Source organism: Bos javanicus, chromosome 13 (genome assembly GCF_032452875.1).
Source record: "Bos javanicus breed banteng chromosome 13, ARS-OSU_banteng_1.0, whole genome shotgun sequence".
Lineage (NCBI taxonomy): Eukaryota > Metazoa > Chordata > Mammalia > Artiodactyla > Bovidae > Bos > Bos javanicus.
Genome location: NC_083880.1, coordinates 31,292,749 through 31,308,224, shown reverse-complemented (window position 1 = coordinate 31,308,224; position 15,476 = coordinate 31,292,749). Strand labels below are relative to the sequence as shown.

At 42.1% G+C, this 15,476-nt stretch overlaps 1 protein-coding gene across 2 annotated transcripts in view; it reads left to right on the top strand.

The window, feature by feature from the left end:
* The window catches only part of RSU1 (Ras suppressor protein 1), a 215,162-nt gene that overhangs the window by 45,396 nt on the left and 154,290 nt on the right, over window positions 1-15,476 (top strand). For both annotated transcript variants that reach the window (XM_061436136.1, XM_061436137.1), the window contains 2 exons: window positions 6,168-6,288; window positions 13,934-14,052. In XM_061436136.1, the coding sequence (XP_061292120.1) occupies window positions 6,168-6,288; window positions 13,934-14,052 (240 nt within the window). The remainder of the gene's footprint in view (window positions 1-6,167; window positions 6,289-13,933; window positions 14,053-15,476) is intronic.

Genomic DNA, 15,476 nt, shown 5'->3' with positions numbered 1-15,476 from the left:
ACCACTGACTTAAAAGTTTTCTGGGGGACTTCCCTGGTGGTCCAGTGGTTAAGACTTTACCTTCCAGTGCTGGGTGTGCAGATTCAACCCCTGGTCAGGGAACTAAGATCCCACATGCCTCATGGCCAAAAAAGAAAAAAAGAAGACATAAAACAGAAACAATGTTGTAACAAATTCACGAAAGACTTTAAAATGGTCCACATTAAAAAAAAAAAAACAACTTAAAAAAAGAATGTTTTCTGAACCAAAATAAGGGCCCCCAGACCAGCAGCATCACTGACTTTTGGGAACTTGCTGGAAAGGCAGATTCCTGGGCCCCACCCCAAAGTACTGAATCAGAAACTCTAGGGTATGCCCCCAAATCTGTATTTTAACAAGCCCTCCTGGAATTCTGATATACTTGAGGCTTTGAGGCTCACTGATTTGTTTCTTTGTTTTCAAATTTTTATTGTAGTTGATTTACAATGTGTTAGTTTCGGGTGTACAGCAAAGTGATTCAATTACACGTGTACATATATGCGTTGTTTGAGATTCCTTTCTCATAGAGGTCATTACATAATCTTGAGTAAGGTTCCCTGCGCTGTACAGTGGGTCCTTGTCGGTTGCCTGTCTTATATGTAGTCGTGTGTATGTATGTGTTCTCATCCCAAGTTCCTGATTTATCTCCCCTTTCCTCTTTGGTGATCATAAGCTTGTTTTCGATATCTGTGTTTCTGTTTTGTAAATAAATTCATTTCTTTCTTTTTTCAAATTAGGTATCAGAGGCCAAATGCTTTAGCATAGACCTTGGTGCAGAGATTGGAATATTCTATGTTCTTGCTGTCCAGCATGGCAGCTGCAAGTGACTGTCAAGGTCTCTAAATGTGGCTACTGTGACCAGGCAACTGAATTACTAATTGTATTTCATGTCAGCTAATCGCAACTTAAATTTATTACTTACTATTTTTCTTTCTTTTTTAGTGTGCATGCGTGCTAAGTTGCTTCAGTCTTTCTAACTCTTTGCGGCCCCGTGGACGGTAGCCCACCAGGCTCCTCTGTGATACCCTCATCCCGTTCCCTCACTTCCCACCCCACCACCTCCAGACCTCTGGTGGCAACATAGCTGATCTCTTTTTCAATACGTTTTTTTGGTGTGTTGTGTTGTTATGTTTGGTGTGTGTGTTTTTTTTTTAATATTAATAGATTTCACTATAAATGAGATCATACAGTATTTGTCTCTGTGTGACTCTCTTCACTTAGCATGATTCCCTCGAGGTCCATCTATGTTGTTGCAAATGACAGGATTTCCTTCTTTTTTTATGGCCAAATTGTATTTGTGTGTGTGTGAGAGAGAGAGACAGTGAGTGTGTATGTATCACATTTTCTTTATTCATCTGTCAACAGACACCTAAGCTGTTTCCATATCTTGGCTGTTGTGAATAATGCTGCTGTGACCTTGAGGGTAATGACTTTGTTTCCTTCAATTAAATGCCTAGAAGTGGAACTGCTGGGTCATATGGTAGTTCTATTTGTAATTTCTTGAGGAACTGCCACACTTTTCTGTAGAGGTTGCACCATCTTACATTCCCACTCTAGACTTAAGGAGCCATGGGTAGCTAGTGACTGCGTACTCACCCTCCCAGCCCCACAGCATCTCCTGCCATTTATTATTGTGTGAATAAACTCCTGAAAGCCTTCAAGAAAATAAGTTATTGATTGTGCAATGGTTAATTTTATCCTGGAAGAAATTGCTCTTAGAGTGAAGTTCCAGTTGCTACAACAGTAGTTGATTTAGGGTCTGATGTTGGAGAGAGGGTAAGCTGTTGTTAGCTAGTGGGGAAAGCATGTTCCTGAGTGTAACCCTGGTTTTGTGAACATGTTTCATCATCTGTGCAGTGCTGGTGGCTATGCCTGTTGTATGTGTAACTTACGTGGACAGATACATGTCCTGTTAGGAGTCAGGCTGTCATTCAGAACTGAAGCTGGCCAGGGGTTCTTAGAGTTGGAGCTGTCCGTCCAGTGCTTCCTGCCCTAGGGAGCTTTGTAAAGAGATGTTCATGGAAATCAGGTGAGACCCTTTTTGTCTTGCTCCCCTCTTGAGTGTCCCTAGGCACTTTTGGTTTCTAGTCTTAGAACCGTCCAGAGGCTGGTGGCTTAAAAACCTCTGGAACAATTTTTAGTTCATTAGATTGAAGAGGATTCGAAGGAAAAGAGGGTCTTCCTGAGCTTGTCAGCTTGAATAATTAGAAATGCCAGAAGATGCTCCGAGATCAGTCTCTGGGCAGAGTTCCTGGGATGACATGACCCCATCTTTGTCTCCTTTTCCAAAACACAGCAGAAGCTCTGGGCCGAGAGCACCCCCAGCATTCTCTGTTCCTGCAACCAGAGCTAATCGTGGCATGCAGGAGCCTGGGCACCCCTGTGAGTTTCTCTAGCAACTGAAGCCTCAGAATTGAGGCAGCCAACGATATTAGTTAGACAGCAAACGATACTAAATTCTCTGTCACAGGCAAAGTTCTACATGACTGAGCTTCCTAATTGAGGGCCCCATTTCTTGCATTATTTAAATCCATATCATTGATTTTTGCAATCACTTCTTCTCAGAATCACAGAATACTAAAGCTGGGTGGAAGGGAATGGAAAAATGGTCATAATCCAGCCTTCCTAATTTAAACTGAAGGGAGTAGAGGCTCAGAGAGGTTGTGAGTTAAGGACACACAGTGAGTTCAGAGCTGGTCAGGAAAGTGCAGAACTAGCCCAAGACGAGTGAGCCAGGCCTCCTGGGTTCTCGCATCACAGCCTCTCAGTTTCTTCTGTGGACTCGGCTCCTTGTCTGTTGACTCGGTGTGTACCACTGGTGGGGGTGGAGAGGGCTCGGAAACTGGACAGATGGATGAAGAAGGGACATTTCAGATGCATAATAAGAAATGTATTGATGCTCACTGCTTACTTATATTTTAAAATGCTGCTTCTTGCTGGTGTGTCATGTAGCTGTTCTGAAAATTCCAAAAGAATATTCTGACCTGTGACACGTTGCTGCTCCCTTTTCATAATAGATTTTCACAAATTGTTCATGGATCTATGTATATGATTTAGCCACTGCACAACTGTTACTCATATTGTTAACTGTTTTTTTTTTTTTTTTTTAATGGACAGTTTTGTTGGGATCAGTTTGCTTTCCAGCCACCAGACCTGTCTCTGGTGATTGACTCTGATAACCCACCTTTTTGTAACTTTTTAATTTTTTAAATTAAAAATTTTTTTTCTCTCTCGTTTTTAAAGTATTTATGTATCTGCCTAGGATCTTCGTTGCATCATGTGAGATCTTTTTTGGTTGCAGCTCATGGACTCTCTAGTTGCAGCACGTGGATGGCATATGAGATCTTAGTTCCCTGTCCAGGGATCAAACCTGCATCCCCTGCATTGCAAGGCAGATTCTTAACCATTGGACCACCAGAGAGGTCCCGTGACTTACTTTCTTTAAGTAGTCTGCCTCTCTTACTTTATCCCAAAAGTATTGAAATGTTCAGTGCTATAAGTTTATGCTTCTGTGCACAAAATAAGCATTCTCTAGATGCTGGTTGAAAACATGAAGGTCATCCCATCCAGACAGGTCTGAAGGTTAATTTCCTTTGCTTTTAACTACGGTGGGGGTGGTGAGGGGGAGGATTCTGTAGTCTAGGAAGAATATTAGCTGTAAAAATTTTTTTCCCCTTCTTGTTTGAATGGAGTCTTTAGTAAACGATTCACATGCACACCAAAAATCTGGGAAAGGCTGGGTAAATTGAATGTGGGGTTATTGTTTGTGTCCACAGAACAAAGCCCTAAATCACATTTAGCATAACGTGCGGTTTTAAATTGGACTGATTTAGCAAGGAGAGTGAAATAATCTCTCATCCTGTCAAAAAAGGCGATACCTTCAGACCAGCATTTAATTGGATTGGCAAAGTAACTTCGGGAAAGCGGCAGTAATTCTGGCTGCATTATTCTTGGTTTGTGGTTAAATTGAGATCATCATTTTCTCCTAGTTGCCCTAACTTTCTTTATTGCTCTTCAAGCTAATCAGATGAATGTGGGGAGAGAAGCTTAGTGGTAGCTGGAGGGTGAACAGGGAGAGAGTGAGGTCTGAGCAGGGCTGTAGTCCTCTGTCGATTCGCTCTTGACATACTCCAGGGTCCAGGTAGAGAGAACCCATGAACACCTCTAAATCCAGCAGGCACAGTCTGATGAATTTCCTTGTGGTCATTTATGCAAAGTGAATATGATCCATTCCTGAAAAAGTATGTTACGGAGGGCACACCTAAACATGTGCTTTTGTAGCCAGATCCTACAGGTAGGGCTTGTCTGCATTCCTCTTGGTACTGGGGAGTGAGGTGCTGGAGGAATTCCTAGTTGCCTCAGTGATCCCCTTCAAGCCTACCTTTTTATCTCCATCCCCACAACCAGCCTCTTCAGTCAGCTCATCCACGCCTTGCTCATTTCCCATCTGGACCACTGCCTCTTCCCAGCTGTCTTCGTTCAGACTAATTCCTCTTCTCCACAATCCCTTCCTCTAGCAAACGTGTGTCTCTGAACTTGTACCAAGCCTCTAAAAGTAATCAAGTCATCGATACCTGAGACATTTTATAAAGCTGAAAATGATGACTCAGCTGTAATGAGCGCTGTGCCTGCCACCTTCCTTCTGTTCCCCTGGGAGTTATCCACTGGGGTTCTTGGTATGGCTGTCTTCTTATATATCTCAGGTTTCTGGGGACTTCCCTGGCAGTCCAGTGGCTAAGACTCCACAGTCCCAATGCAGGTTTCCCAGGTTTGATCCCTGGGGGAGGGACTAGATCCCACAAGCTACAACTAAAGATCCTGCATGTTGCAACTAAGACCTAATGCAGACAAATAAATTAGGAAATCAAACAAACAAAAAACCTGAGGTGTCTGGAATGTTACACACACCTGGGCCTTGGCTTTCAGCAACTTTGTCCCCAGGTTTCTCCAGTTTTCTGGGGCACCCCTGGAGGAGGATGTTGAGATGGGAAGAAAATGTACTAACGTAAGACCTAACAGTTCCTTCTGTGGTACCCAAGACCCTTGTCCATAGTTTCAGTTACCTTAATGTTTTGGTATTAAGAGCTTACACGAACCATGAATGGTGGCCAGTGACATGTTTGTGAGAGACTGAATCAGCAAATGGGATACATGAAGTGCAATATATTGAAGTGAGACTTAGTATTTTTGAGATAAAGATGCCTTTGGCTTTTAAATTTGTATTTGCAAGTATATACTGTAGGGAAGGGGAGTGCTTTCAGCTCTCCAGTCGCTTTCTTTAACCTTTGATATGCACACTCACGTTCCCTTCTTGCTACTGAACTGGTTTTTCATATGCCCGAATAATAACAATGTGGTGATCAGTTGCTAATCTGATACAAGGGTGTATGTGTGTGTGTGTGTGGATTGAGATGCAAAGGCAAAAATCAGGAACTTGGTAGGTTGATTGTTTTATCACTGAAGATTGAATTTAAACATCATCGTGATTTAGTCAAGTGTTAAGAGAACAGCTCTTCAGATAGCAGATTATTTAAACAGCTTGATGATACACAACTCGGGAAGGGATTTTGGAGTTTGCTGACTTTCTTTTGGAGATGTGAGGGAAGTAGAAGGAAGAAAACAACTGGACTCAGTAGATGTTACATGATTTTAAAAAATACAATTTTACATCTAGGAGAGTAAATCCTAAGAGTTCTCATCACAAGGAAAAACATTTCTTTTGTATTTTTATGAGATGATAGATGTTCACTAACCTTATTGTGATAATCATGATGTAAGTCAAATACTTAGGGTTTACACCTGAAACTTACATAGAGCTGTATGTTGATTACATCTCAATAAAACTGGTGGGAAAAAATTTTAAAAAAAGAAAGAAGTATAGAATGTTCTGTAATGTTTGCTTAGAGACTGTTCATGGCACAGATTTTCTCTTCTGCCCTTTGAGGAAACATTTCCATGTGAAGCTGGTGGTGAGCTACTACCTAAGAAACTCCCTACAGAAATTACGTAAGAGAGATATATATGTGAATAAGGTGATTGCGCTGGAGTTTCATCTTTCTCTCATTTGAAAGGAAAGCAGAATGTGTCGCTGGCATTCGCTGCCAGGGGCGAGGTTCCTGCATTCACACTCAGCGTTTCTGTTTCCACAGCTGTGCCACCAAACATAGCAGAACTGAAGAATCTGGAAGTACTTAACTTTTTTAATAACCAGATTGAGGAGCTGCCCACGCAGATCAGCAGTCTGCAGAAACTCAAACACCTGAACCTGGGGTGAGTCTCCTGGAGGGAGAGGGGAACAAGAGGAGAAGGACCTGGAAGCCGGGATGCCGGTGGGAGCGAGGGAGGGGTTTGCCATTTTCAGGAGCAGCAGATCTCTAATTTTTTCCCCATGTTTTAGGTTTTTAAAAAAGTTTTATTGTTTTAATACATCCTTTCAATGGCCTACATTAGCGCAAATCTGTGTGCTAATTGAGAAGCTAATTGTTGGTGTAATAAGGGAGTTTATTTTTACTGTATTTTGTTTCCAATAAAATTTTATTTCCGTTATGTTGCCTAAGAAGGAACCTATTTGCATAGCTAGCTTGAACTGTACAGGCCAGTTGTAATATGGTTGCTTTTTTTCTCTCCATATTGAGTAGAAATAGTGTCTAAAGCACCTTCCTTCTATGGAGGGAAGGATATGTTTTCTAACACTACTACATTGATTCTTAACAATTTTTCCTTTTTATATTTGAGAAGTTATCAATCCTGTATCTGTCTTTATACAAAGGTGAAGAGAGGAGTTTTGATTCAGCTGAGGTTACAGAACCAGGTGCAGTGAATTAATAGTAATACCTTGTGTTCTTTTGTTGCTTTACAGTTTTTAGAGTCCTCATACCATTGTTTGACCCTCTTAACAGTTGGGACTGGGGAAGGGCAGGCATTACGGATTTCATTGTGTGGAAGGAAGCCAAGCCTTTTTCAAGAGGTTAAGTGGCTTGCTCCTGATTGGTCCTCAGGTTAGTGGCTGAGCAGACAGAGAATCCCACTGTCCATCAGACACTATACGCGCCCCCCAAAACTTGGACTTCTGAATTCCAGCTTCATTGTTGAGCTCTTAAAGGATACTGTCTGCTCCAAGCCTCATCCTCCATGTAAAGTAATATATCATTAAATTTTAGTCATAAACACTGATTCAGTTAGTGATTTGCATGGAGTGGCTATAGGAGCTGGCCAGGTATTTGTCAATTTACTAGGAAGCAATTGTGAAAAACAAAAATCATTCATGGATTGGTTTTTAGTTCATGTTTTTCCACTGGGAGTCTGGTTAGACGCTCTTCATTTGCTATTCACTCCGGTTGAGAGACAGTCTTTGTAAGAACTGTGAGCATTCTTTTCTCATAATGTCTGAGAGGAAGTAGGGTTTAGAAGAAGGGGAAAGTCACCTGATATCAGACAGCTTTCTCTGACATATACGGAGACTGTACTCATCTGGCAAACCAGAAAAGAAAGGCTCCTCTGTTTATATCTCTGTTTTGAAAGATTAAGTCCTAATATTTCATTTGCATTTAAGAAGGAAGCTAAAACAAGACATGTGTAATGGGTTGGCCCAAATGAACTTTTTTGCCAACCCAATACTAGACATGTATTCTTTTTTTTTTTTTTAATTAATTTTATTTTATTTTTAAACTTTACATAATTGTATTAGTTTTGCCAAATATCAAACTGAATCCACCACAGGTATACATGTGTTCCCCATCCTGAACCCTCCTCCCTCCCCATACCATCCCTCTGGGTTGTCCCAGTGCACCAGCCCCAAGCATCCAGTATTGTGCATCGAACCTGGACTGGTATTCTTACTATTAAATTCTTCATCGTTTACTGAGGGAGTTGATATATATAAGGTACAAGAGAACCACCTAGGTCCGAGATGGTGGACAAGTTGACTTTCATTAGACCTCAAGCCTCAGTAAGTGCTCATTTTAACATATTGTATAAATGACACACCCATAGTTGCCATGGTAGTTCCTAGGTGGACCATAAAAGGTCAAAAAGTGGGTGGTGGCCCAATTTCTGGAAATCATGCCCCTTACCCAAAATAGTTGGGATAATCCTCCCATTCATTGGTGTATGAAATTACCCACCCCAATAAAAACTGATAACCCCATACCCTGGTGCCTCTTGACTTCTGAGATGGATGGCCACACTCTTGTCTGTGGAGTGTATGTCTGTCTGAATAAACATTCTTTCACCTAAAAAATGGTGCTAGGAATAGTACCTGGCACATTCATCATCATCATTGTTTTATTTATAGATTCATTTATCTTGGGACTATGTAAGTGCCTTTTCTACATGAGAGCCTTGCTCGTTTGAAGATCAGTGATGAATGTTGCAGCCTTAAGGATGGGGGCAGAGCAGCTGTCAGCGAGCAGGGAAGTGTGCAGCTGGATTGCTGACCAGTGGGAGGTGGTCAGGTAACAGTGGGGAAAGGGGCCAGGAGCGTGTTAGCATATAGGTGAGATTGGTGGAAGGATTCCTACAAGCTGTAGCAGTAGAGCTGAGACTCCGATACTGAGAGGACTGACAGATAGATGGACGACATCTCTGATTGTGAGAAGGACTTATTTAAAAGCTCAGTATGTACATAGAGTAGAATATTACTCAGCCATAAAAAGGAACAAATGTGAATCAGTTGTGCTGAGGTGGATGAACGTAGAGCCTGTTTGTTATAAGTCAGAGAAAAATACGTATTAACATATATGTGGAATCTAGCAAAATGGTACTGATGAACCTATTTGCAGAGGAAGAATAGAGACACCAACATAGAAATGGACTTGTGGACCCAACAGGGGAAGGAGAGGGCGGACGAATCGAGAAAGTAGCTTTGACAGATAAACACTACCACATGTGAGACAGGTAGCTAGTGGGAAGCTGCTGTATAACACAGGGAGCTCAGCCCCACGCCCTGTGATGATCCAGAGGGGTGGGATGGGACTTGGGGTGGACGGAGGCTCAAGAGGGAGGGGACATATATATAGTTATGACTGGTTTGTGTTGATGTATGGCAGAAACCAGCACAACATTGTAAGGCAATTATCCTCCAATTAAAATAAACTGAGAAAAGATAAAAAGCTCAGAGCACCGCCTGTTCCAGGCGTTGCAAGTCTCGTGGTGTCCTGAGTGTAAAGTGTAAGGCGGGAGGAGGTGAGGCAGGAGATGAGGCCAGGCAGAGAAGCACTCATCTGTGTATTCGATGAGTGTTTCTGGAGCTCTCTGTTCAGGTGCTGGCCATCCAGCCCTCAGGGAGCCTGTATCACAGTTGGGGAAACAGCCTGGAAATAAGTAAATGTCCACTGTGGCAGGGAGTTGAGTGCTAATGGAGGGCCTTGTGTCAGATAAAGGAGCTCTGGTCTTAACCTGCTGACCACTGGGGAGTTGTCACCGGGAAGTGGCGGGTAAGATGATACTGGTATGAAAGATCACGTGGAGGAGAAGTTGGATGAAACCCACCAGGTTAGCGTTCCTGGTGAACCAGGGTAGAAACAGTGAAGGTGGGGAGGGATTTTATATGAAAAGCAGATACAAGTGGTAAAATTCATGAGGCGGTACGGATGGGACGATGGAGCTGAAATAGATGTATAGAAACAGCTTTGGGGAGGACGGAAGGGGCCTAGGTTTTGTTCGGTTGAGTTCAAGGTGCTTCAGGACAGAGTTGTAAACTTTCTTTTTTAATCAAACACTTTTGAATTGCCTCTTTGTCGACTTTGAAGCTGTTTGCATTTTTGGCTCTTGCTGATTTATTGATTGTATAACACTCTCTGGATTTAATTACCTAGCTGTATGGATGGGGTTGTCAGAGTTTGAACCCAATTCCTAGTTCTCTGGGAGAGGGATTAAGATAGGTTTCTGTAAATGGTACTTTTTTCCTCAAATGGCATGAAGAATTTTATCTGTGCAGCCCTGGTTAAGGCAAGGCATGGAGGAGGACTCAGAATAAACAGACAATTAAAAAAAAAAAAAGTGCAGCAGAGCAGTTAGGCCACATGTAATCCAAGCTTCATGTTCAGCCAGATGTTGATTTTGAAGTTTTATATCCAATTTTCTATTTATTCTGATGATCCCCAAACCAGAGAGGATTGTAGGCCATCTGAATAAACAGAAGGATGATGCTCTTCATTCTTCCATTGTGTCATTCATTATGCACAGTTATTTTTATTTTATAAAAAAGTGTAAAGTCACATAGGTTACAAGGTGGTAATTATTTTGGGTATAACCTCATGGCCAAGAGCATCATGCCAACTATTCTGGGATAACTTGTTTTTTGCTATGTTTCTTGGCATGTGGGATCTTAGTTTCCTGACCAGAAATCGAGCCCCAGCCCCCTTCTTTTGGAAGCATGGAGTCTTAACCACTGGACTACCAGGGAAGTCCCTGGAATAACTTTTGACCTTTTGACCTAGTTAGATGAAGGAGCTTATCTTACGAAGATTTAGAAGTTTTCACTGAGCACAGTGTTGAGTGTTCATGGTTTTGGTATTTGTTTTGTTTTGCTAAGTGTGTGAGCAGGTCACTGTGGAGGTGAGGAAAAAATCTGCCTTCCAGGCAAGAAGGTTTTATTGAATCAGGAATCACCCCAGAGGACCTCTGGAGATCAGTGGTCCAAAAGAGAAGTGTTCCTATAGCTTTTGAAGAGGAAAAAGGGGAAAAGTGCCAGACATCCTTTGACTCTGGTTTTGTCAAGTTCTCCATCATATGCGGGCATCTTCCCATTTCCATATGCATTTGAAAAACGGTCACCTGCAAACAGAACTTAAACCATTGGGCGTGGTTGAGTCATCAGGAGCTTTATCTTCTAACACCTGAATTGATTGGAGAGTAAGCAGATGGGGAAGCCATCCTTGATGGTTCAGACTCCACAACGGTCTCCTTAGGCAAGCTCGTCTCTCTGAGGATGACTCAGATTCTCTCTCCAGCTTCGTGAAAAGCAGTTGTAGTTACAGCCATCATTTCTTGAGAACCTACCTGGGAGCCAGAAATTGTTTCAGGGGCTTCCCATGTCTTCTCTCTCCACTTTCTAGTGGTCCTTTCTGGGAAGGTATCTCTAGCCTCATCTTCAGTTCAGTCACTCAAAACTCGTGTCCGACTGTTTGTGACCACATGGACTGCGGCAACCAGGCCACCCTGTTCATCACCAACTCCCAGAGTTTACTCAAACTCATGTCCATCGAGTCAGTGATGCCATCCAACCATCTTATCCTCTGTTGTCCCCTTCTCCTCCTGCCTTCAGTCTTTCCCAGGATCAGGGTCTTTTCCAATGAGTCAGCTCTTTGCATCTGGTGGCCACAGTGTTGGAGTTTCAGGTTCAGGATCAGTTACAGCATTCATCTTACAGTTGAGGAAATCAGGTCTCAGAGAAGCTGAGTTACCCAAGGCCACCTGGTCAGCGAGCGCTGGAGCTAGACCTCCACCCTAGCTCTGTTCTGTCCTCTCTGGGCATCCTTGAGTGCTGGAGCTCTCGGAGGACGCCCTGAAAAGAGGCAGCTCCCATGTGTAGATGGAGATGTAGATGACCCCTGCAGGGGAAGGCAGCACATGCCACCCGTCAGTGCCAGGGAGCCAGGGAGTCACCCTTGGTGTGCAGTGTCCAGAGGTACAGGTCCAGTGGTAGCTGAGTCGACCCTGCTTTGAGACCCTCCCGATGCATTGTTAGGGCTTTCTTTCTGCCCTCTGGATTAGCAGGCCCAGTGCTGTCCCCGCTGCCGACTGCAGGGGCCTCTGCTCAGTCCCTGACACCTTGGAGGAGAGGGGAGTGGAATTGGTTTCTTGCTCAGGGAATAAAAAGAACCTTCAGTTTAGTAGATTCTTGACATGCACAGGTGGATAGGCTCGGGCTTGCTCTAGGCTGGAGAGTGGACAAGATCTGTCTTTTTGGTGAGACGCTTCTTCCCACTAAGAAAGTCTGAAAGTGGATTTCTTGCATCTTATGTTTCAAAAGTGTACTTCTGGGTTTGGAAAGAAAAAATTTTATTTGTCATTTTCAAAAATGGGTAACTCAGAGCAAGATTTAAGGAAGGAAGCACTTGCTGTATACTTCCGTGCCTTTCTCACTGTCTCTGATTTCTTTCCTTCAGTTTACTCAGCATCCTCACGTGGGGGTCCAGGAATCAGGGGTGCCTTGGCCTCCAGGAGTGCCGGGGGCTCTTACATACCTGTCATTCTCATCAGGAGAGTCAGAGGTCCTTGGTGCTGAACCTGTGTTAACCTGACACTCCATTGCCATGTTCCAGAGATCATTATAAGTACTGTTCCGCCTGCATTTCAGTTTTGGAGACCCCGTGAAACACTTGACACAGATGTGCTTCACAAATTGTGAATTCACAGAAAGTATCAGTTATTAGGGCTTCCCAGGTGGCACAGTAGGGAAAAAAAACGAAAACAAAAACCCACCTGCCAATGCAGGAGATGTAAGAGATGCAGATTCAATCCCTGGGTTGGGAAGATCCCCTGGAGAAGGAAATGGCAACCCACTCCAGTAATCTTCTGTGTAAAATCCCATAGACAGAGGAGCCTGCTGGGCTCCAGTCCATGGGATTGCAAAGAGTTGGGCACAACTGAGCACAGCACAGCAGCAGCAGCAGTTCAGCAAATTGTGCTGGAGGTTAACTTGCTAACTGTAAAGTTAACCTAAGATTTCACACCCATCAAGAGGTGGGCATCGCTTCTTTTCTAGTTTCTCTCTGCTCTCAGCTGTTTCCTGTGAAGCCTGTTTGGTGGGTTTGAATAGGATTGTGTGTCATGTGAGAAGGATTGGGGTCTAGAATTATGTTTGGCATCACAGCACCCCCCCACACTTTCAGTATTTGTCAGTCTATATTATTAAAAATTTTTTTGAAATCATATTTTAAGTGTATTCAAAGAGAATAACATTAAAAAAAATAAGAGTCTTACAAGTGGAACATAATAGAAAAATATTTTTCTTAGCTTTCCTTAGCTTTCATTGGAGGTGTGTATGTGTATGTGTTTAAGGGCTTGCTTCCCTGGTAGCTCAGATGGTAAAGAATCCACCTGTGATGCGAGAGACCCAGGTTCCATCTCCGGGTCGGGAAGATTCCCTGGAGAAGGGAATGGCAACCCACTCCAGAATTCTTGCTTAGAGAATCCCAGAGACAGAGGAGCCTCAGCCATGGAGTCACAAACAGTCAGACGTGACTGAACAACTAACACTTTCGCTTTTTACATATATATTAAAAATTTTTCAACTGTGATGTAAAGTACGGATAACATAAGTATACCGTATTTATGTTTCTGTGATTCAGAAGCATTACATGTATTCCCATTGTTTTGCAGCCTATCTCTAGAAGTTTCTCATCTTGCCATACTAAAACTCTATACCCATTAAAAACTCCCCATTCCCCTCCTCCCTCCCCATCCCCGGTCCCTGGCAAACTTGATTCTAATTGGAGATGGTACTGAACTACTATCAGTAGTTGCAAAACAAAACAAAATAAAGTGATTTTTTTTTTTTGTCTCCCATTGGGAGGAATAAGCAAAATCAAATAAAGCAGAAGTCTGAAAACTATGAGACTTCACATATATCTTCTGAGGTCTTATCATTGCTACACTTATAAAGAAGTTTTTCTCTAGAAGGAAAGATATTTTGTGATGTGTTTATTTTCTGTGTAAAACAGTGTCGGAGCACCACCATTGGAGAAAGTGACAGCTAAGGCATTTTCAAATGTTTCATGGACTTGGAAATCACCTGGCTAGAATTACTAGGCTGGTAAAAATAACATAAAGTGAATGGGATTACGGTTGGGTTTTCAGCTTTGAGCCCCTCACAGGTGACTCTGAGACTCGGCACACAGAGGTGATCTGAGTAGTCCATATACATACATGTTTTGTGTGTGACATTTTATATTTTTACCCCCAACAACAGCATGAATAGACTAAACACTCTGCCTCGAGGATTTGGATCGCTTCCGGCTCTGGAGGTCCTTGATTTGACTTATAACAACTTAAATGAAAATTCTCTTCCTGGAAACTTCTTCTATCTGAGTAAGAAACTTTTAATCCTATAAATCTCCTTAAAATGGTCCTCTGCATTCTAAAAGGGAAATTTATTTGCCAAGTCCCAAACTCCAAGAGAAATTATTGGACATATATATATTTTTTTTACTTCACATTCCTTTGAATGTTCCCTCATAGCTCAGCAGTATGTATATTTGATAAATTATGATCTAACACCATTGCACTCAAGTGGACTTGGTAATGTCATATTAACTTTATGATAGAAATTTTTGCCTAAATGAGATCATCTCACATTTAGCTAGAGAGCTTGACTGTCTTTTTAAAGAACATGCAAAAAAAAATTATATATATATATATATATGTATATGTATAGTATGTGACTTTCTCATGTGTTGCTATTAATGATTTGTAGGCTTTTTGCCCAAAGATATTCCAATGAGTTACTTATAAAAATATACATTAATAAACCACTAGCAGAATTTTAAACATTTCTAGCCAAGATTCTTGTTATAAGACTTTTAAAAAGTATTCTTATTGATATAATCTGTTTCGTCTACAGCATGTCATCAGACACTAAGAAATCATCAGTCATAGATGAACACACTTTATCCTCTTATATGTAAACACATTTCTTGCTGCAGATGCTTGTGAAAAATAGGAAAAAGTGATTTTCTGAGAACTCATAAAATATTTAGGAGAGAGTTGTTGTCTTTAGGTGAATGTTCTGTTTTTCCAAATAGTGACATAGCTGGCCTCCAGAGAGTCTGATTTTTCTGAGTTAGTCTCTATAAAGTTTCTTTTTTTTTTTTTTTTTAACCTTCCATATATACTTTATCAGGGCTTCCCTGGTAACTCAGCTGGTAAAGAATCTGCCTGCAATGCAGGAGACCCCAGTCCGATTCCTGGGTCTGGAAGATCCCCCAGAGAAGGGATAGGCTACCCACTCCAGTATTCCTGGGCTTCCCTGGTGGCTCAGACGGTAAAGAATCACCTGCAATTCGGGAGACCTGGGTTCGATCCCTGGGTTGGGAAGATCCCCTGGAGGAGGACATGGCAACCCACTCCAGTTTTCTTGCCTAGAGAATCCCCATGGACAAAGGAGCCTGGTGGGCTACAGTCTGTGGGGTCACAAAGAGTCAAACACAACTGAGAGACTAAGCACAGCATGTATTCTTTATCCCAGACTTTGTCAGGCCCATGAAACCAACTTTAGCATGTTTTCTTGGACCATGGGAGAAATTGCTTTTCTTACGTCTATTAACATACAATTCTGTTGAATTTTAAGACATTAGAATGTAGTTGAATACATGTAAACAAATAAAACTACATCTAATTATACTCTTTCCTTTTGGTTAAGGATGAAATGATGCCTTAGGGTTTTACCCTTCAGTGGTTTAGGGACTGATATCCTTGTATAATATTGTGAACAGATTTCTGCCTAAATTAGGGTT